At 43.6% G+C, this 23692-nt stretch overlaps 1 protein-coding gene and 1 long non-coding RNA gene across 5 annotated transcripts in view; one reads left to right on the forward strand and one right to left on the reverse strand.

Moving 5' to 3' along the window:
* Positions 1–511: 511 nt before the first annotated feature.
* Positions 512–2490, reverse strand: LOC308576533. Its single transcript, XR_014003278.1, has 2 exons — positions 2427–2490; positions 512–2161 (listed from the first exon to the last, which is right to left on the reverse strand). It is a non-coding gene; the product is annotated as an uncharacterized lncRNA (long non-coding RNA).
* Positions 2491–2789: 299 nt separating this feature from the next.
* Positions 2790–23692, forward strand: part of MECP2 (methyl-CpG binding protein 2) — a 97580-nt gene continuing 76677 nt past the window's right edge. The window contains exons 1-2 of one of the 4 annotated variants that reach the window (XM_081175929.1): positions 2790–3007; positions 18456–18554. In XM_081175929.1, the coding sequence (XP_081032055.1) occupies positions 18553–18554 (2 nt within the window). In that variant the 5' untranslated portion in view covers positions 2790–3007; positions 18456–18552. The other 3 variants (XM_081175927.1, XM_081175930.1, XM_081175928.1) reach the window with 3 other exon arrangements.

Below are 23692 nucleotides of genomic sequence, written 5' to 3' on the forward strand. Positions count from 1 at the left end.
AACAAATCTGGTGCTTGTTATTCATCTGTTTAAAAAATAATAATATACACCCCTCTGATAACTAGAAGTGGCAACCCTACTATGGTGAACCACTATGTGACTTTAAGTGGCTGCTACAACTAGATTCTGAAATCTTACTGCGGAACATGTAAAAAGCTTTACCCTTTAGTCTCACTGAAGGGGACAGAAAAGAGACCGAGTGTGTAGAATTGCTTTTATATATAGACTTAAAGGTCAGCACAGTCTTGATTCACCTGGGACATTCCCATTTTTTTGTGTGAATCCCTGGCAAATTGTCTCATGAAAGTACTGGGATTTATGGCTGTATAGAAGCTGGTGCCACATTCTAACTACTTGGCAGAAGCTGCAAAGGGAGCAATTAAAACTTATTTTATTGTTTTTATTCCACTTCTGCCTGAAAGGCACTAGGGGCAGATGCAACTATAGTTAATACACATGGCAAGTCACGGGGATGGGAGCTTACTCTTGTTTTCCATACTCCCCCCCCCCCTTCAAGTCCTGGTCATGACTGCATGCTTCGCTGAAGTGAGGCTCAGGCAAGGAGCTGTCCACCATGGGACGCTACTATCAACCTGGCCAGATTGCCTACTGCTGGCAGCATTATGCAAGCCCTTCACCATCCCTGCCACTGAGTGTTCTTTCCCCTCCTTTTCCTGCAAAAGGAACAAAAAATTTGTGGCATATAAAATACTGTAATATCAAATGTATTATGGCATAAGGATAAATGCATTTCTTGCTTGTTTGTGCTGACTAACCCTTTGTAAGATAGCGAATACATTTTTGGATCAAACAACAATATGTATAAGGTTTTGATTTTGAAGGATTCCTTCCTTCACACATTCTCACTTTTGCATGCACATTCTTCCTTTACCCTTCTTCCTGTGTGGGATGAACTTATGTGGGGATGTTTTGATATTTCTACTTTGTTTTGGATCATAGAATTATAGTTAGAAGGTTGTCAATTAAAATTAAGTAGATAAGGTTTGTGTCACATGACATTCTTGGAAAACCCATGTGGCTTCTTGTAAACAATCCTCATAGAGCAATTGCTTAATAATCTGTTGTATAATTTTGGTTGGTGTCAACATCTGGCTGACTGTTGTGTATTTTCCTGGATCTGCCTTTCCCTCATTTTTTAAGATAGCCCTACAACTTAGTTCAGTGTAAATTGTGTTGTTGATCTCAAAATACTTGGTTGAAGTTTAGCTATAGCAGTTATGTATGAAGTCTAAGTTACACTGCTACCGCAACTCTGCCAATAATTCAAAGAGCTTGAAGCTGCAACCCTATACATGTCTATTGAAAAGTGAGTCTGATTGGGTTCAATGAGAATTACGGTACTTCCAATTATGTGAGTTTAGGATTGCAGTCTAAATTAAACTTTACAAGTGCATTTCATTGTAATGATTGCAATACTTTTAATGTATGTCCTGTAACTACTAATTCACCACGGCAGTCAGAAGTTTGATGCCACATAATAAACAGATCAATTTTTTAAGACAAATACATTTATATCAAACCATAATTTTATAAATATATTTGTTCATCACTACAAAGGATTAAATAAGTAAATTTTACTGTATGAGTAGTTTCAATACTTTTACCAGTGAATATATACTAGTATATAAGGAAGCAACAAGCACAGCCTCTGAATCTTGATGCAAAAATAAGGGTTTTATAAATACAGATGCACCCCTATTTTCATCTTTGGCAACAGCTTCCAGAGGGATACCTGTATTTCATCTGTTTACCAAAGGAAAACTTAAGCTATCAGTTTTCAACTTTGAAATGTTAGAGGGTATGCATAGATTTTCTCTGCATTCTCCATCTATAATTGTAACATGGTTATTTCCCCCTTGAGATCTGTGAGCAAAGTCATGCTACATCTGCAGCACAGCACAGAGCAAGGTCCATTTACTTATCTGTGTTGAACCTGTTCCTGGCAATCATGATATTGCAGATGCTGTGCTCAAGGTACTTGGGCCTGAGCGGCTGTTTTGACTGTTTTGGTTGTTAACAAAAATTGCTTACATGATATAATAATTTTCTTTCAGATGCTTGGAACATATCAGGCATGGCAGTTGGCTTGCATTCATGTTGTAAGGAGTAGAAAATACATTGAGACTGTGTTGCTATTTTACTAGAAGACAAGAGTGCAATATTATGAGGGGAGATTTAATGTGTTGGTGCTGTGCTGAGGTTTAAACATGATAGCTGGGCACTTATCTTTGACTATCTGTACATTTCAGGAACCATAGAAAGGCTTTAAATGAGTGACCAAATTAGTGGGGAGGGATGGAGGAAGGTGGCCTTAGCGTGGCAATAGAGTAACTGAGGTGGAGCATCAGTACAACCGTGCCAGAAGACCTTGGTGTTCTAGGCTGCACACATGGCCAGATTGATACATTATTGCACCTGAGGTGAACCACAAAGCTCTCCTTCGGGATCCGCTGCTCCTGTGGATTCTGCTGTCCGAGGCAACTGCCTCACCTGGCCTCATGGGTGGGCCAGCCTGGCTGCACCCACATTCCAGCGGGCATGGTGGTCCTCATGGGGCGAGTAATGGCTGCAGAAACATGACCTTGGTATAACTCGATGGGCACATTCAAGACCAAGTAACAGGCATGGCCTTGGCATCGATTATCAGTGTTTGGAAGGTGCTTTGCCCTGAGAAGGCCAGTATCCTCCGTACCCACCGCTGAGGCACTTCGAGAAAAGGGAAAGGAAAAAAACCGTTAGATCCGTTACATTTCAAAAAGCCTTTTACCCGCAACTCTGCACCGCCCTCTTCGTCAGTGAATGATGAACCAACGGGCCTATCATTAGGCAGACAACATTCACGAACCAATCAGAGGCAGCGCGGGCACCTGTCCCCCACCCACTTTTTATCGTTGTTACTGACAGCACTTCCCGCCAATTCTAACGGCCGCCGGGAACAGGGCAGCCTCGCCCGTGTAGAAGAGCACCGGCCAATAGCTCCGTGAAGGTACCCTGAGTGATGGGAATCGGCATCCAATTGCAGCGAAGAGGGCGGGGTCTGGCTCTCCGGGTTTCCTCTCCGGCTCGGTTTCCCCCCTCCCCCCCCGCGGGTTTTTCGCTGCGAAGAAAATGGCGGCGGCGCCGAGCGGAGATGAGGAGAGGCTGTGAGTGACCCGGGGAGAGGGGGTGGGGAAGAGCTGGGCTGGACCATCGCGCCACTTGCGCAGGGGGCTCGGGCGGGACCATGGCCAGCGCCGGGGAGGGTGGCGGGGCGGCGGGGCTGCGGCCGCTGGCTTCTCTCCGCTGGCAGTCGCTCCTCCTCCCCTTTCCCTCTGCGCGCCCAGGGCCTCGAGTGCGTCACAGCGATCCCCTCTGCCCAGTAATGGGAGGGGCGAGGAGGAGGGCGCGGGGCGCGCCCCCGGAGGGGGGCAGGGGAGGGGAGGGGCTGGCGTGGGGCGCGCGCTTGAGGTCAGAGGTGACCTGTGCCCGCTCCCTGGTGGCATCTGCCAGCCGTGGCCCCTCATCCTGCATCCCGGCCGTGGCCCTCTTGCTTTGGCAGGTGCCTTGCCCGCCCCAGCCCCTCTGTGGAGCGCCTCATGCCAAGTTGCCCAGCCCGCCCTGGGACTTCAGGTGATGGGGACACCTGGCAGCCTGCTTCTGAGGCCCACTTTATCTCCATCTCTCACTCCGCTTGCTTCTACCCCATCGTTGCCGACAGAGAGTGGGCAGCGCAGTGGGCAGAGTGCGCGTGTCCCTGTAGGCTGTGTGTGGTATGGTGGTTTGGGCCTCCTTTAGCGTAAGCTGGTGCCTCTGCCCATTTTCTTCACTTTCTTTTTCTGGGTTGTACAGCAAGGACTATTGGGCTCCATCCCAAGTGCCATGGTGCCCAGTGTGTGTGTGTGTGTGTGTGCGCGCGCTGCTTGACTCACCTGTGCATTTCCATTGGGCAAAGCGGTGGTGAGGATTGGGGTTAACAAGTTCAAACCTCCTTACTGCATCACGCCGAAAGTGAGGCAGGGCAAGGAAACAACAGGGTTGGTGGCTGATGGCTTGCTATGGGTTGGGGGTTGGCTCTACTGGGCCCTGTCTTTTGTGCCACACCACTCAAAGAGACAGAGTAAGCACCTTGGTAGGGCCTTCTAGATGGCTGACAACTAACTGGAAGCAGACATGAACTTTGCTTACAGCCATGACTTGCCCAATCTCCCTGGTCTCCTTTCCCAGAGCTGGTGGATGAGTAAGGGCAGTGGCTGCTCCCCTACACCCTTACTCAGGGTGGTACAGAAGTAGCTGCTGTCTGTCTTCACTGCCCTCAGAGAGAGAATATGCAAGCAAGAGTAGGTGGTAGCTTCTTGCAAGAGTAGTGATTGCCTTCAGACTATCACCATCATTGCTTTTGCTCTGGGAGGCTCAACCTCAGGGTAAGAACCTTTTTTGGTCCATTAGTGTTATTGTATTTGGCATGACATAGTCAGTATGGCCAGTGATCAGGGACGGTAGGAATTGTAGTCCAGCAACATGGGGAACAGGTTCCCGATCCCTGATCCACCTACTTATTTCCTCTCTCTTTAGGGTAGGTGTGGAGAATTGGGCCCAATGCATCTTCCCAGAATGAATGAGCAACCAGAAACGATTGTGTTTTTTACAAGCACAACTGCCAACTCTGCTTACTTGCTTGCTCTCCCTCTTTTTTGGGTTGCACAGTTGGGCTACCTGGGCTGATTTCTTGCAGCTACACCACCAGTAGAAAGATAACTGATGCAGAACTTGCCCTATCTATGATGTCCTTTTGAGTCCTGGATCCAGTACCACTGACAGCGTGAGCATGTTCATGTTTGGTCAGTGGCAGCAGCTCACACTGCCTGACTTGGCAGTATCCAGCCTTCCCACCATACTGCTTAAACAGAGAGTGTGAGCAAGCAGAATGATTGGGAGGTGGTTGCTTCTGCCTTCTGTGGTTGTGCACACACTTTTGGCAGCCCTGTTGGCTCCAGTTCTCCCTGCTGTGTAGTCCAGAAAGAAAGGGCAAGTGGACATCATCTTGTTCACATAAACTTTTTCGTTGGGCTGCCCAGCAGACTTGGCCCTTACTGTTGCACCTTCCAGAGTGAGAGAGGAGGAAGTAATTAGAGGCAGAGGCAGTGGTTCATTGGTTGAGGGTCGAACCAACTGTGCATGTGCTTATTAAACACAAACTTTCCAGTCCGTTTTGAAAATTGGGTGAGGGAGTTAACTTTTAATACTAAAAGCATTTGGGTGATGAGAATTAACTCTCTTCCCCTGTTTTACCTCTCCTTGCCACTTATCTTAAAGATTTTTTCTTTCCTAGCCCATTCCCAATATAGCAAGTTTGCTGATTGGGAGAAAAAGTCAAAACAATGAAGCCCAGCGAGGTAGGGACAGCGCGTGGTTTGAATTTTGTTCCCATTCCACTTGCACACTTTTTGGTATTAAAAATAAATTCCTCCACGCTTGCTTTATAGCCAGACTGGCAAACACGTATTTCAAAAACACATGGGCATCTGTTTTGGCCCTTGTTAGCTCATGTTTGTGGCCTGGCCTGTGCCACTTGTCCTCTGCCTCTGAGCGGGAAGGGGAAAGTAGGTGTCACTCTATTTATGGTAACTGTCATTTTCTTTGTACTTTGATGTTGTCAATCCTCAGATGTCACGATTACCAATTCTTTATCAACTATTTGATGTCCTCTCATGTTAGCTGTCTTGTGTGATCACAACATTTCAGTCACAAAATAACTATACGCAGTCTGTAGGTATATGGAGAGGGATAAAAACGGATCTTCATCCTTTTTCCTTTTTTTTTTTACCTTCACCACTTGTGCTTTGGGAGTAGGGGGAAAATATCACTAATGAATTTATCCTGAATAACTTTTGAAATGAATTGTGTTGTTCACATAAGTTATTTAACACTTATTATCTGCTTCTGTTATGTATTGGCTTTGCAGGTATTATCCTATCCTTGCTTAAATTGGCCACAATTTTTTTTTAAATCCTAGTTGTCAAACTATTTATTTGCAACTTTTCCAGCCCAGTCCATAATATCACTGCTTGCTCTTTGTAAACCAGGTTCCCAGTGCTATTGCAGTTTTGGTTAATAGTTGCTTCTCCAATTAAATCCTCTCCTAGCTCAAGACAACTGAGTGCGCTTATGTCAGACATTGGAGTGGTACAATCATGTTTGTCACCTTCACCCTTATGGATTAGGTGGCATTTCCATCCTTCTACTCATAAAACCTTATAAGCACTGCAGTGCATCTGCTTCATGTTGTGCATATATTCCAAACATAAGTTGGCTATGAATGTTTGCTGCTTCCTTGTGTTAAAAGATCTGCCCCACCTTATCTCGCATAAATCTCTGTACAGTGCTACAAATGTATGTCCTGGAGCCTTTGTTTACTGCATGGTGAAGATTTGGGTGTGAAACAAAAGGTGTGGCTTCTAGTAGGGTGTTCATATAATTCATTTGATATATCAGGAGTTTTGTATTTCTAGCCAAGTTTTGCAGAGAGAAACTTGAAAAGGTAAAAACTTCAGGCACTTTTCACAAGTGAGGCAGAGGTCATAAGTTTGGGGGAGGTATTTTGAGAGTAGGCTTTTTGTGAAATGTTAATTTAAATTTTGTGTGAGACCTTGTCTATCCAGGTATTGAATCTTAACACCATGTTTCACATCTAACTTGTCTAAAGAACTCAGTTTTACACAGGTATGTTAGTGTTGATGTGGGAAAATCTCTGCTCTCCCATAGGGTTGTAGCTGCTCCCAAAGTAAAATACCAGTGCCCTGGGGGACATGATAGATTAAGATCATGAAATTGCTGTGTTGTGAACACTAATAATATGCACGCTTGCAGTGTCATAGGAAGGTGCATAAAATACAAAATATTTGTGACTCATTTTCTGCTGATCATGCCTCTGGTAGAAATTAGAGGTGGGTGGGGCACTGGGGGTACTCTTCTTCCTCCCCCCCCCCAAGAATTTCAGTTTCAGTTCTTCTACCTTTAACAGCTGCTTAGCAGGTCCCTTGTTTCTTTTTCTATTTGTTTGCAATTATGTTATTGTGCCACCCATTCTCAATTAAGTGATGTCTCAAACTGTTGCTTCTTTGGTTCATGTTTGTATTTGTTTATTAAAAAGCACTTATAATATTGGTGCTCTTTATCTGGTTGGAAATTTATTGTTTATTTGAGGATTTCTAGCCTACTCTTCATTAGAATAATTCTAGAGTAGTAGTAGAATATAAAATATAATTACATGATAAAACCAAATTTGCATAAAAACAATATAACCTTAAAACAACAGCAACAAACAGATTCTGCAAGGGCAAGTGTATGCATCTCCACCAAAGACTTGAGCAAATAAATGTGTTTTAACTGGTGCTGCAAATGCATCAGGATCAACACCAGTTAAACTGGAGAGAGTTTTCTATAATTGGGATGTTATTATTGAAAACATTATCTGACATGTTGCTGTGAAACAAATGTTTGGCCTATGTGGCACCTTTGGATTTTTTTGGGGGGGAACACCCTTTGGCTCTGTTTGGTGATACTCTGCTTCCTAGTGAACATTGTACTGGCAAATTGTTGAAGCGGGTGCTCCTTCACTTGCATCTGATTTGTCAGTGCTAGCAGAATTTGATGGATGAATTTCTCTGCCTGTAAACTCTCCACAGAAATTGCCTGTACTACATACCGTATTTTTCGTCCTATAGGGCGCACCGGCCCATAGGACGCACCTCTTTTCTTTTGGGGGGGAATGAATTAAAAAAAAAATATCCCCCCCCAGCCGCGGCTGCCGCCCCAAGCCTTGCGCACACCCGCCCGAAGCACGGGGCGCCCTCCGGAGGGCTCCTCGTGCTTCGGGCTGCAGGCTGCCGCCCCAAGCCTTGCACACACCTGCCCGAAGCATGGGGCGCCCTCTGGAGGACTCCCCGTGCTTCGGGCGGCAGGTTGCCGCCCCAAGCCTCGCGTGCCCGGCGGGACCTCCCGCCAGGCGCGCGACGCTTGCGCACACCCGCCCGAAGCACGGGGCGCCCTCTGGAGGGCTCCCCGTGCTTCGGGCTGCAGGCTGCTGCCCGCAAGCCTTGTGAGCCTGCGGGAACTCCCGCCGGGCTCGCAAGGCTTGTGGATAGCTTCCTGAAGCCTGGAGAGCGAGAGGGGTTGGTGCAAACCGATGCCTCTCGCTCTCCAGGCTTCAGCGAAAGCCTGCATTCGCCCCATAGGACGCACACACATTTCCCTTCATTTTTGGAGGGGGGAAAGTGCGTCCTATGGGGCGAAAAATACGGTACCCATCATCTATAGGAATAGCTCCTTGCAGGACCCTCCTGGTGATCCCAGGGTGTCTGTTCGTAGAGGCAGTGTGTTTCCCCCATCCCTAAATACGCTGAATCTACTCAGAGGTCATATGTACACAAAAGGTGTAAGGAGAAGGATGAAGGATGATCTTCAACCATTTTGCCCCTTTACTTGAAGTAGGGAAAAATAGCAAGAGGATTGTTTAATTAATTAATTAATTACATTTTTACACCACCCTACATCTGAGGATCATAGGGCAGAATATAAAAATACAAAATACATAACAAAGTAATAAACAAAAACAATATCCCCTGCACACATATAGGATTAGTCCTAAGTGATGTCCTGTTGTCATCCTGTCATCTTGGGTGTCTTATACCAGTCTTTTATTTTTGAGGTTGAGCTTTCCAGACCCTACATACGCTGTCATGTGTGTGCTCCCTGGGTTGACTGATAGCCTGCTGTAGATTGAGGAGACTTCTAGAGCAGAGAACTTTCAAATACTACTCTTTAATTCCATAGTATCAAATCTGGGATTGGAAAAATCCTGATTGCCCAGAGGCCTAAGTAATCTGACGATAAGTTACAGTTCTGTTCAGATTCTTGGAATGAATGTTATGAATATGTCAAATTTATGTCAGTTCCTTTTGTCTCAGCCCTACGACATGGAAATATGACTAGTATATCTATCTATCTTTATCTTAAATATTGTGTCATGAGATAAATTAGCAAAGAATCAATTTTTGTGGAAAACTGGGCTATTGGTTTAATCATGGAGTTTGTGTAATGATTTGTGTAAAATTTAGTTGTGTTGTCATAATGATGGCAGTATATGGCTTCAGTCATGGACCCACAATTACAATTCCTCAGTCACATCCACAAATGCCTCATACAGTGGTGCCTCGCAAGACGAAAAGAATCCGTTCTGTGATTCTCTTCGTCTAGCGGTTTTTTCGTCTTGCGAAGCAAGCCCATTGACGGATTAGCGGATTAGCGCTATTAGCGGCTTTTAGCGGCTTATCTGCTGATCGGATCAGCTGATTAGCGGCTTAGAAAAAGAGGGGGGAAAGGAAAAAAACAGCAGGAACTCGCAAGACATTGTCGTCTTGCGAAGCAAGCCCATAGGAAATTCGTTTTGCGAAGCACCTCCAAAACGGAAAACTCTTTCGTCTAGCGAGTTTTCCGTCTTGTGAGGCATTCGTCTTGCGGGGCACCACTGTACTTGGTATGATCCAGATATCAAAGTAGAGCTGGCTGTGATTTCAGATGACCAACAATCTTACGTTGCTCATTTAGAAGCTGCAGTTGTGGGAAACTGTATATGTGCCTTTTACACGAAGAGCTGCTTATATAATTTACAACAACAGTGTATCTGTAATTGTGTCTTCCTATATCTAAGTGTGAATTAGGTGACCAGTTTATTTTTCTCATCCCACTTCCTTATGACTCGCCCCATCCCCACCCTTTGTTTCTAAGTCAAATATATTGGTCCAGTCTCTTGTAGCTAATATAGCCATTTCTCTTATTGTAGTATGAAGGGTTGTACCTTTCCACTGGAGCATCATTTAAGACGCAAAGTAATTTTTCAGTTGCTGGGCTAAAATATGTGACAAAGACAAGTACAGACAAGTGGATTTAAAACATATTGAGCACTGTTTTCACATGTGTATTAAATTGGTGTCTGTGTAGAAATATGTTGAGTAACACAGAAGGTAACACAGCAATGTTAAATATTTGAAGGAGAATATAAACTATTTCAGCAAATAAAGGGTATAATGTTAGGTACTTGGTCTTACAATAAAACCAGTTGTCATATACTATTGCATGTAATGCTAAACCATGGTCAAGCACAAATCGCAGTGAGACCCTACTGTTGTTGTCCTCTGGCATAGCTATGAGGGGATTTTGGAAGCTTCCATTTCTCTTTTAGATTAAGCCCAGTTCAGCATTATGCCTGAACCTTAAATTGTTATTAATCTTAACTATAAGTGAAAGCAAGCCAGCTTTGTAAACAATGGTTTGAGGTTAACTTATTTCTTCTAACCCAGGGTGGTCCAACTTTTGATACCAAGTGGACCGCAAGAGTACTTTGACACGCACACTGCCTTGTCATGTGAGGGGGAGCGGGGCCAAAAATTGACACCCACACACCCAGTCCATGCACTGCCCTCCCAAAGCTGTCTAAGCGAGGAAGCCGGCTTTGGGAAGGAGTAGTGAGGCACTGGCAGCATCCTAGAGCCCTCCCAACTCCTTCCCAAAGCTGGCAAAGTGCTAATTAGGCTTTGGGAAGGAGGTTGAAGGGCCCTAGGACCTTGCCAGAGCCCTCAAACCTCTTTCCCCAACCCCAGCACCTTGCTTAATGGCTTTGGGAAGACAGCACAAGGGCTGGGGGGGGGGACATATGTTGCTGAGGGCCACACATTGAGTGCCACATGTTAGACCACCCTGCTCTAATCACAGTTAAAACTTCATTTTTCTTGGAATTGATGTCATAGCAAGCTGCGGGTAATCTAAAACAGAAGCTAAAGCTTCTTCAGTCTTCATGGTTGTACGTGAGGATGGGGTGGAATATGCACAAGCCTGAGATTCACTGTGACCTGCTCTTATAACACTAAACTTTGGCGACTGAGGCTAAATTCCATTGCACAGTTCCCTCGCACAATTGGATGTACCGAGACTATAATCTATCTGCCATAGCATATATGGTAGCACTTAAGAAATCAAACCAAATTACAGTTTAAAATGCAGCCTCATTTTAATAATATCCCATAGATCAAAACCATAAGGGGAAGGAAACATAAGGGTCAGACTGAGTCCAAACCAAAGGCCAGGCAGAACAGCTCTGTCTTGCAGGCCCTGTGGAAAGATGTCAAGTCCCGCAGGGCCCTAGTCTCTTGTAACAGAGCGTTCCACCAAGTCGGGGCCAGTACTGAAAAGGCCCTGGCCCTAGTTGAGACCAATCTAACCACCTTGCGACTTGGGACCTCCAAAATGTTGTTATTTGTGGACCTTAAGGTCCTCCCCGGGGCATACCAGGAGAGGTGGTCCCATAGGTACGTGGGTCCTAGGCTGCAATGGGCTTTAAAGGTCAAAACCAGCACCTTAAACTCACAATTAACTATTGTGAGGCATGATGTTCTTCTCTGTAAACACACACACACCCCTTTAATTGTTTCCTGTACACATCACTAGGTGAATAGAGCCTGAAATACAAAATATGCAAGCAGAATGTTTCTTCTAGGCTAGCAGTTTGCCTTTTTACTAGATGACTACCAATTACTGACCAGCATGAATTTTTTTTTTTTTTAGTTGCTAATGTTAGTGTTGTCAAAAACACCTCTGGCACCTGAGTCAGCATTTCAGCATGACCTACTGACAATTCTTGTTTCTGGAAAGTGTATAAGCACCCAACATTGCTTTGTGAGCCTTAGGCATGAACTTGCTAGGTAGCCTTAAGCAAACCACTATACTCTCCATCCCAGCTCCATGTTGGAATAATACCAGCCTACCATATAGGGACGCGGGTGGCGCTCTGGGTTAAATCACAGAGCCTAGGACTTGCCGATCAGAAGGTTGGCGGTTCGAATCCCTGCGATGGGGTGAGCTTCCGTTGCTCGGTCCCTGCTCCTGCCAACCTAGCAGTTCAAAAGCACCTCATAGTGCAAGTAGATAAATAGGTACCACTCCGGTGGGAAGGTAAACGGCGTTTCCATGCGCTGCTCTGGTTCGCCAGAAGCGGCTTAGTCATGCTGGCCACATGACCCAGAAGCTGTGCACTGGCTCCCTCGGCCAATAAAGCAAGATGAGCGCCGCAACCCCAGAGTTGGCCACTACTGGACCTAATGGTCAGCGGTCTCTTTACCTTTACCATATAGGATTGTTGAATGTGTTACTAAGGTAATGGGTATGAAAAGCTTTGAACACTCAAAAAGGAGCACTACATCAACGCTTATTGGCAAGTTATGATGAGAGAATACCGGGCATCTTTTTGCATTGTGTCTTTCAAAAGACACACTTTTGTAGATCTATAAAAATGTTGGCTCAAGGCAGACATGCTTCATTATTGTTAGAATTAACCACAGTTGGCTACCTTAAAAGTAGGATCAACATGGCTATCTTGCAGAGAGTGGAAACTCGGGAATTTCTTTTGAATTCTTTGCCAATATGAATCTCTCACAGTTCTGCAGAAATGAGTAGCCTTTAATTGATCACGCCTCCCAAAAGCACCACTTTTTTGCTAACAGCCCTGCGATGATAATAATGGGTGAACTGTATCCCCTGCCCTTTTATCTTGTAGAGTTAAATGTGTGTTTGGATACATTTGTCTTTCACAGGTAGTTCAAGAAACTTAGTTTGCAAACAGTGCAGTATTAACTGCCTCTGTTCATCTGAAGGGTTACTCCTCCCTGAGTTAAAACAATAATAAATATCTACAAGTAAGCACAATTGTGTTATCAGTGACCGAGAAAAACGTTGTATCTGCTGACAAAAATGCAGCTGATAAGAAATCTGGTTGATCTCTCTTGAGCAGGGAGTTCCAAAGAGCACAACGGAAGTTACCAAACTCCATGCTCCTGGTATTGTATTTTGGTGAAAGCAGGGCCTACCCACTTACTTGAGAGACTGGGGAAAATATACAAGCAAAGGTATTCCCTAAGGTACACAGAGCCTAGGCCACCTACGACTTTAAAGATAATAACTGGCTTTCAGAAGCAGGGGCGGAGGAAGGGAGTGCAGTGGGGGCACGCTGCCCCAGATGTCACCAATGAGGGGGGTGACAAAATGCCGGGTGGCACTCACCGCGGGGCCTGCAGCCCACCTGAGCCATGCGTCTCTCCTGGGAGTGATGTAGTGGCTTGGGCGCCCGCAGGCTCCGCGCTGCCCTAAACGGTCCGCCCACCGCCTCCCGCAGAGCGTTCTGCCCTGGCTCGCGCTGCCCCGCTGGCAGCTCGCCCCACCCCTGGGCTGCCCCAGCTTGCTCCGCTGCTGTTCAGAAGCTTAAAAAAAAAAGCTGCAAATGAGCATAAAGAGATGCAATTGTGTTTTCCTCAATAAAGATGAGAGGGGAAACAAATATTTTTTTTAAGCAAGACTGACTATGAGTGAAGGGACCATGTAGCAAGACAAAAAATACAAGACAAGCAGTGTGGAAAGGTGGGACATCACCAGCTACCCCACAGAACTTGCCTCCTAGCAGGTACAGCAATACTTCCAATCTACACAGGAGCTGCAGTTCCAGTCAAAGACAAAAAAAATTGCCACAAAGCGGGTTTAGGTTTTTTTTAAAAAAAAGGAAAGGAAGGGAGAGAGAGAGGGCAATGTAGAAAACACAGTAATGCAATGGTTTGGAAGCAATGCCACCTTATTATATATCAATTAGTCATCAAATACAAAAATGCCTCTAGGCAACTTACATACACAATTTAAAATTATTATATTTAATCATAGTAAAGTCTTATCATACGGTAACTTACCTAAGAACTGCAATGATTCAATTTCCTTTATTGATTATGATGGTGAAACTTTTATTTATTGTTGTTAACATTTCTTTTCTGAATATAATAAAAGTAGTTGTTATTATTTATTATTATTATTATTACTACTATTACCATGATGTTCTGTGATGACCTAATGAATTAATGGCATCAATTTCAGAGTAAAATAGTTGCATGGAAGCAAACTATTGTGTCAAAAAGAAAGAAAAACAGAAAACAACAACAAAAAATGGTGAAATCACACTGACTAAAAAAAAAGGAAATGTGTAATTAAAGGGCATTAAATGACAGACAACAGCAAAAGACTAACTGACCAAAGGACATATTTCAAACAGGTCGCGTTTACTGATTTAGAAATTTATGGAGCTTAATTATGAGTAAAAACGCTTATGATTTTAAACAAATGAGCAAGCATTGAAGTATTTCAATGGTACTGCATGAACATTGCCTCAGTGGTGTTAAGGGGACCTAGTGTGAAAGGGACCATGCTGTCTATGGCTTGCTTTCATTAAAAGATGGGGTACAAAATTCCATACAAGCTGAAGTCTTTGAACTGCCTTAAAGGGTAGGCCCATGTAGAGTGTGTTGTCATAGTCCATTGGGAGGCTAATAATGCATGTAATGACAGACACTGACTAAAAGCATGGGAATAACTAGGGGCTGGATGTCGCTGGCGTTCTGCCCAAGGCACAGGCATGCCTTGTTCTGCCGGGATTCTACGTTATTGTGTTTTCAGGGATCTGTTCTAAACATGCTCATTATGTTTGTTTGCCTACTGCTTCATCTGCTTGTTTAGGCTACTATGTTCTTAATGCCTTCTGGAGAAGGAAAAGCTCCAAAGCTTAGCAGCATCAATAAAAAATTCCCAGTAGAGGGGATGGCAAGGTATGTGTTTTCTTTGGGCAACAAGGTGGCATTTTGTTGTTGCAACTTGGAGTGTCTCTGAGTCCAATAATTTGTTAACAGCATAACTTGTGGTAAGGGTGGCTTGATTGGCGTACAAGTTCTGTGGTTGTTTTTAATGGCAGCTTCAGCTGCAAAGCACCTGCCCTTTCCTTTTTATCTTCCTTTTCCTCCTCATGCCACACAATTTCCTGTTGCTTTTAGAGTTAGATTACTATTGCATGCTACCCCAATCTCCAAGTGGTATGAGATTCCAGGGGTTCCAGGCACTTAGCTAAGGTCTGTGCTTCCTTTTTAAAATGAGGCACAGTGGACTGTGGTGTCTTTATAATAGTTGGTTTATTTATACATATATACAACTTAGCCATCTGTCATGGATAGTTTAGTTGATATTTCTTAGGGACGCGGGTGGCGCTGTGGTCTAAACTACTGAGCCTCTTGGGTTTGCTGATTGGAAGGTCAGCGGTTCAAATCCACAGAACGGTGGTGAACTCCCATTACTCTGTCCCAGCTTCTGCCAACCTAGCAGTTCGAAAACACATCAGTGCAAGTAGATAAATAGGTACCGCTGTGGTGGGAAGGTAAGCAGTGTTTCCGTGCGCTCTGGTACTTGTCGCGGTGTCCTGCTGCACCAGAAGTGGTTTAGTTATGCTGGCCACATGACACAGAAAGCTGTCTGTGGACAAATACCTGCTCCCTCCTTCTTTAAAACCTGGACTTGAATAGGTTGCAGCTTAGAGGCTGGCTCCGACTTTAGACTCTTGTTAGCATCCGTCTGTTTCAAGAGAAAATGGAGTGCACCTTCACAGGGGAAGTCAAACCATTGTGTTAGCAACACTGAAGTGACATCCATCCCTGGGGCACAAGCCTGGACTATAGACTAGTGATGGGAAAATCCCCATGTCCCTAAAATACCCATTGAGTCAATCACCCATCTCCTACTACCCTTCTGAGAAAAAACCCATCCCACCCTCCCACTATATATAAGGGTCTGGTGACTTCTGTTTCAGTGTATCTGAAGAAGTATGTATGCACACGAAAGCTTATACCCAGAACAGACTTACCGTAGTTGGTCTCTAAGGTGCTACTTTTTTATTTATTTCGACTGCATCAGACCAACACGGCTACCTACCTGAATGTCCCTAAAATGTTAATGTTAGTCAGGTCGGAGCGAAACAATATAAATTGAAAGCTTTTGCAGATGATTTGGTTTTAACATTACAGGAGCCAGAATCTAGCACAAAAAGAGTTTTAGAACTGATTCATGAGTTTGGTCGGGTGGCGGGATTCAAGTTGAATAAGCAAAAAACCAAGGTTCTGGGTAAAAACTTGACACTTTTAGAAACAGATGAGTTTCAGAGGGAAACAGAATTAACTGTGGTTAAAAAAGTGAAATACCTGGGGGTCAATTTGTCTGCCAAAAATTTGAATTTATTCAAGGACAACTATGAAAAATGTTGGTTAGAAGTTAAAAAGGATTTAGAAACTTGGTCAAGACTGAAACTTTCCTTGTTGGGTAGAATTGCAGCGGTAAAAATGAATGTATTGCCAAAGATGTTGTTTTTGTTTCAAACCCTACAGATTGTGGACAGAGTGGAATGTTTTGGCAAATGGCAGAAGGATATCTCGAAGTTTGTTTGGCAGGGCAAAAAGCCCCGAATAAAATTTAAAATACTAACTGATGCAAAAGAAAGAGGGGGGTTTGCCCTGCCAGACTTAAGGTTATATTACGAAGCTGCAGCCTTCTGCTGGATGAAAGATTGGTTACTTTTAGAGAACACTGATGTCCTGGATCTGGAAGGGTTTAATAACTCTTTAGGATGGCATGCATATTTGTGGTACGACAAGGTAAAGACTCATAAAATGTTCAAAAACCATATTGTCAGAAAAGCAATATTTATGGTCTGGACAAAATACAAAGACTTACTAGAAGGTAAGACCCCGAGGTGGTTATCACCAGTGGAGGCCAAGGCTCGAAAAAAACCCAATATGGAGGCCGGCTGGCTGAAATATGGGGAAATAATAGAAAAAGTTGGTGATAATTGGAGGTTACAGAGCTATGAAAAATTAAAGCATAAGGTGCAAGACTGGTTTCATTATGCTCAAATTCAAGAGGTTTTTAAGTTGGATAAAAAAACAGGATTCCAGGTGGAAAAATCGAAACTAGAGACAGAACTGTTAGAACCAAAGACTAAGGTTCTTTCGAGAATGTATAACTTGCTGCTTAAATGGAACACTCAGGATGAGACAGTCAAATCAGCCATGATAAAATGGGCTCAAGACATTGGGTACAACATTATGTTTGAAGACTGGGAAAGGTTATGGACCACTGGTATGAAATTCACGGCATGTAGTGCCTTGAAAGAAAATATTATGAAAATGATATACAGGTGGTACATGACCCCAGTCAAGCTTGCTAAAATATACCATTTGTCTGATAATAAATGTTGGAAATGTAAGGAGGCTGAAGGGACATTCTTTCACCTCTGGTGGACCTGTCCAAAAGTGAAGGCCTTCTGGGAAATGATTTATAATGAATTAAAAAAGGTATTTAAGTATACCTTTCCCAAGAAACCAGAGGCCTTCCTTCTGGGCATTGTCGGCCAGAAAGTGTTAAAGAAGGATAGAACATTTTTTATGTACGCAACAACAGCAGCAAGAATACTTATCGCAAAGCACTGGAAGACACAAGAATTGCCCACACTGGAAGAATGGCATACGCAACTGATGGACTATATGGAACTGGCCGAAATGACTGGCAGAATCCGAGATTTGGGAGAAGAGACGATGGAGGAGGACTGGAAAAAGTTTAAGGACTACTTACAAAAACATTATAAGTTATATGAATGTTAAGAAATTGCATGATTTAGAAAATACAGCTCCAGCAACAAGATTTGGTATATTGGAAATTAAGATATAACTATGAAAGGATTAAAGTTTAAAATAACATTGTATTTATCTCAGGGTAAAAGTAAATGGATAATAAGTATTTTGAAACCAAAAGAGATTTATCTGAAAACACAAATAACACATGAAACAAGGTATTAATTTGCTGACATTTTTATTGTAAAGAAAGCAGGGTGAGGAAGACGTGGGGAAGTCCAACTGGTTGTGAAAAGATGTACTGGAAAGTTGGATTTCTTTTATTCTTATTTTCTTCTTTCTTCTTTCGCTATCTTGTCGTATATCTGACTTTATATTTGTATTTGGAAAAAAGCAATAAAAATATTAAAAAAACAAAACAAAAGCTGTTCATTAAAAACCAAATTGATTTTAAAAAAATGAATCCTATTGATAATCCTAAAATTAAAACTATATTTGTGGTGCCTCGAAAAAAAAAAATTAAATGTCAATGTTAGAAACTAAAATACTGATTCAAGTGCCTGTTGAGAGTGTGCTCGCTATGGCAGCACATATACTAAAATTGTAACGATACAGAGAAGATGAGCATGGTCCCTGTGCAAGTGCCTGGTGAGAGCTAGTGTGGTAAGGCATGTACAGTGGTACCTCGGGTTAAGAACTTAATTCGTTCTGGAGGTCCGTTCTTAACCTGAAACTGTTCTTAACCTGAAGCACCACTTTAGCTAATGGGGCCTGCTGCCGCGCTGCTGGAGCACGATTTCTGTTCTCATCCTGAAGCAAGGTTCTTAACCCGAGGTACTATTTCTGGGTTAGCGGAGTCTGTAACCTGAAGCGTCTGTAACCCGAGGTACCACTGTAATAGGAAAACTCTATGTGATGTTGCAGATCCTACAGATCCCCACAGAATTTCCCCAATCAAGTAGCAAAAGATGGATCTAAAGAACATACAGGAGGCTACAAGGTTCAGGAAGAAAAGACAAATATGTAAGTCTTCACACGCAGAAATGGTTTATGTGTATGGTAGAGATATGACTGTGAACAGTGTTAAGGTTTTAGGGAAAGAAAGGGGGGTGTCCAAGGGCAAGTGAGGCAGAGTAAAGCGAACAGGAAAGGGAGCTATGTGTCATCTTTAAGGCCATATTTCCAATTTAGCAAATTTTACTAGTTTGAAACATTTGTTCAGCTCTTTTAAACTTTCCTGTGCTAGATAAAGGCAGTTTCCCAAGGCCTAGTAAGAGCTTGGATCCAAAGGCTGCATTAACCCAGAGGTTATTTTTTAAAACACAGTGGTCCTGGCCTACTGAGCCCCCTATACAGTGGTACCTTGGGTTACATACACTTCAGGTTACATATGCTTCAGGTTAAGAACGGACCTCCGGAATGAATTACCGTAAGTACTTAACCCGAGGTACCACTGTACATTGTAGCTTAAAGATGCCTATTTTTCTGCATATATAGACATTGGCATTTGTTACTGGCAAAAAAGATGTTTGATAGTTTCCTAGATACCCTAGTGTGGGTGGGGGGAAGTATATGTAACTGGGCCTAAATTGCAGTTCATTTTTAAAGGGCATCATTTCTCAGAAGTGGGTGATGCCATAGGCTTCCAGTGTCGTTTTTCACGTTTATAGGTGAAAACCCTTTAGTGCCACTCTTTGGGCATTATTGGTCAGGTCAGAAGCTTGTTAATGCTATAAACTATTCGTTTATAGTTTTGGAAAAGTATGCTTTGGGCCACTAGAATTGGAAGTGATGTTCTGGTCACAACTGTCTTCTCTTGTTGATGAGGAAGAAGACGGTACTGTGAGGCCTGGGAAGCAGGCGAAGAGCTGCTTAAAAGCAAGTTGTAAAGCTGGCTGTGCAAGGGTGCTTGATAAACCAGGCTTTCTGTTGGCTTTGGCAACATGTGTGTGGATTGTATTTTTGCAAGCTGACTAGATCCTTAACAATTTCTCCTCTGTACTATGTACCAAGCTTCCAGCTTTGGTGTCTGTTTATTTGAAAAGATCATACTGTGCTGTAGTGCAGTTTGCAGCTTCTATTGCTGTGCCATCTGTATCATTCTGGTTCTCTGCCTCTCTCCCTGCACAACTGCATCACAAAACACAGTGTAACCATTTATTAAGAACTTAGAAAAAAACACATTTGAGGATTAGTTTAAATGTTTTGTTCGTGGACTGATGGGAGACTAACAGAATCAATATTCAAGAGAAACTAAGGGGTGCCGCAATATCTCTGTTTGCTGTGGAACTGAGGGCCACACACAACATGATGGAGTTAGCCATGTTTATTCATCCATCGGTTGGCATCAAAACAGGCATGGCGGGAGATGAACTCTTATCCTGCTCAAACTCTTGTCATTTCAAGTCGTTTGTCTCCTCAGCTATTCAGTGTGATGTGGTAAGGTTTGCAAAAGTTGCTTTCTCCTGTCCCTGCACCTTTCTTGATGTTGAAAGCAGTCAGCCCCCCCCCCCGCCCCCAACAGTGGATGCTCCTGTTGTGCTTGGTTAGATGGGTCTCCTTGACAAACAGTTTGGGAGCTAATAGTATAATGTCTTCAGGGCTGCTTTTCATGCTAGTTCTAAAATACATGGTGGTGCCCTCAAGTGTTCCCTATCCGTTGTTGAGAAAAGGTATGAATATTCCAAAGAGAGGAAATTAAAGCTGATGAACCACTTGAGTGGCTTGTCCGACAACTGTCCATCTTCTAAAACAGATTTATATTACCATTTGAGCTTTACAGGTACAGGTGTGCCTATATGGAAATAATGTATCAATTGGTCCTATGTGGTAGTTAGTTATGGTTGAAGCTGTCCTGCAAGTGATTAAATGCTTTAATCTTCTTTCTGTGAGGATGTGAATTGGCATTTTGTAATTGCAACAAGCTGTGTCATGGGTTAAAACTGAAATCAAAGAAGTGAAAATTCAGAGCAATCTTCTTCTTCAAGCCTCATTTTTTAAAAATCTGGTGCTGTATAATCTGGTGCGCCTTCCCTGGCATAAAAAGTGTTTTGGTTTTTAAAATACGTCTTAGTCAAACAATATATTTATATCTATATATCTATATCTATATCTATATAAATCTACCTATATATGTGGGAGGGGAAGAAAATGATATGATGCAAACATATGTTTTAAATGTTTCTTCTTACAATTGAACCTGCCACAAAAAAATCATGATGTTACCAATACTGGCCCGTGGCCCAACAGCCCTGATGCTGAGGCTTTTATGGAGGTAGATGCAGATCAAAAGGGGCTTGCCAACAGAAGGTGAACACTGAAAATCTTGAAAAGAAGTGGTTTGCAAAAAGGGAATGAGCTGGTGTTGTGCAGACGCAGAAGAAATTGGAAATGAAACTCTGCAAGCTTATATATATGCACACACTTCCTGGCCCTTCTACAGCTGAAGCACTGTGTGCATTACTGAAAGGATGTTCAAACACCCACAACCAAAATATGAAAAGTAGCTGTTGTGGGTTCCAGGATGCTGTGTCAGAACTTGCAGCCTAAGGTTGTGTCCATACTCCTGTTTACTGTGTACTCAGTTCTTTTCCAGTCCTTGGTTTTAAATGCATAAGTATCCTGTACTTTTTAATAAAATACTACTGTTTGATGCATTATTTCTCAAAGCAGCTTCACATGATGGGAGTCCTGAAGCCATTCACACTTTGGCTAGAGACAAATTAGGATCACCTTTGCCTGGAACATTCTCCCCCCTTGACATGTACAAAGGAATGAAGCTGTGTTGATGTGAACATCTGGGGGGAAGTGCTGTGAAAGGCCTGGGGGCAGGCACAACTTACTGTCTCTAAGGCAGAAATGTGAACACATCCTCAGTTCCAGCTTTTGTGAAAACTGTTGATTGATCTCTAGCTTCAGTTAACAAGTTGCTGTTGAACCCCTTTTTATGTCAGCGAAAGTATCGTATTTTGAGTTTAGTCAATTAAATAGTGTTGTGCTGACCTGTGGTTCCTGTCATAAATCGGCCTTTTTCATGAGTAGCCACGTTATAGTTTGAATTATGGAAGTGATTTGCAGAAAGACTCCCACACCTTCTGTAGAACCAAATAGGATATAAAAAAGGCTTCCCTCAGTGGGGGACCACATCACACTAAACTCATATTGACACTAGAAACAGAATTTGTAAAGCACTTTCATCTCCCATTATAAGTGTCTGGGGGTTTAATAATATAGATTTTTGTGGGGGTGGGGTAAGGGCAGGGTTTTTATATTCAGCTTCTGCAGATGTAGTTATGAAGATGTTTGTTGGGGCTTTGCAACTTTTGACTGGAAGTTGCTTTTTTTAAAAAAAAGTAGTTTAGGCTACTTTTAAAAAGTAGTAGTAATGCAGGACACAATCCTACACTCAAGTTTTGCTGGCTTAGCAACTACAGTGGTACCTCTGGTTGCGCACGGGATCCATTCCGGAGCTCCGGTTGGATCCTGAGGTGTGCGTATCCGGAGGTGCCGCTTCTGCACATGCGCGCGGCACGGTTTAGTGCTTCTGTGCATGCACACGTGGCAAACCCCAGAAAAATACTTCTGGGTTTGCTGCGCACGTATCCCGAAGGATACGTAACTGGAGGTGAACGTACAAGTAGAGGTACCACTGTATGGGATTTGTCAGAAACTCTGCTGTGAAATGCAGAGATTGCCATCCTAAAAGGAATGGATGGGATGTAGGCATCACAGAGGAAAGGCATACTCACAGCTGCTTATTGACTTCAGTTGATGTGCAGGGGGTGGGGAAATTACACCCCCTATTTGCTAACTCAGCACTGGATATGGCATGGGTAGGCAAACTAAGACCCGGGGGCCGGATCTGGCCCAATCACCTTCTAAATCTGGCCTTCAGATGGTCAGGGAATCAGCGTGTTTTTACATGAGTAGAATGTATCCCTTTATTTAAAATGTATCTCTGGGCTGGGTTATTTGTGGGGCCTGCCTCGTATTTTTACATGAGTAGAATGTGTGCTTTTATTTAAAATGCATCTCTGGGTTATTCGTGGGACATAGGAATTGGTTCACCCCCCCAAAAAAAAAAATATAGCCTGCCCCCCCCCAAGGTCTGAGGGACAGTGGACCGGCCCCCTGCTGGAAAAGATTGCTGACTCCTGGGATATGGTGTAACCCAACACTTTGTCGCGGTGCACCACCACCAGTACACAAACCCACATGCAGTTATATATGACCCCATGTCATGCACTCTTAGAGCTCGCAAGAGGGAACTTTGGTGACTGGAAACAGAGAGTGAAAGGGCACTTCTTACATAAAGAACTTCTGTGAGGCCTGGCAATGAGCCGTGCTGGGATCCTACATGGCAGAGCTGGCCTATCAATCTGTGTAGCTCTTCCCCTGACTGGCTCAGTTTCCAAGTGTGGGGTCGTGCCTTTTCTTTGAACCTGGGGATCCCTGCCCAGGCAGGGCTCCTACAGGCTCTGGACTCCTGTTACCTATGACTGGGTCTTGTGACTGGGCACTGACAGTTCCCTATGATATGTGTACAGTGGTGCCCCGCAAGACGAATGCCTTGCAAGACGAAAAGCTCGCTAGACGAAAGGGTTTTGCGGTTTTTGAGCTGCTTCGCAAGACGAATTTCCCTATGGGCTTGCTTCGCAAGACAAAAATGTCTTGCGTTTTTTGCAAGTTTGTTTCCTTTTTCTTAACACTGTTAATACAATTGCGACTTGACTTCGAGGAGCAACTCATAGAACGCGGTGTGGTAGACTTTTTTGAGGTTTTTGGTGATTTTTGAAGCTTTTCCAAAACTTTTCCGACACCGTGCTTCGCAAGACGAAAAATTCGCTAGACGAAAAAACTCGCGGAACGAATTAATTTCGTCTTGCGATGCACCACTGTATTTCCTGTCTGCTGTTGTGGCTGAGTGATTAGGGAGCTGTTCAGTGTGGGTTTGAGTGCATGCTCTTTTTCCCCCTCAACATTTTTTTAACCAGTCACGTAAAAGGTGAGTAGGGACATTTGTTCCCTTCCCCCTGGTGGGCCTTGCAATACCATTTCCTACTTCCCACAGCAGGAGGGCTATGTGGGCTCTTTGAACTGTGGTGGGAGCTGTGTTGCATGGGCTGTCCTTTCCTTTGGTGTCTTGTGCTCCAAATGGTGGT

This window comes from Podarcis bocagei, assembly GCF_964188305.1.
Source record: "Podarcis bocagei genome assembly, chromosome: 17".
Taxonomy (NCBI): Eukaryota; Metazoa; Chordata; class Lepidosauria; order Squamata; family Lacertidae; genus Podarcis; species Podarcis bocagei.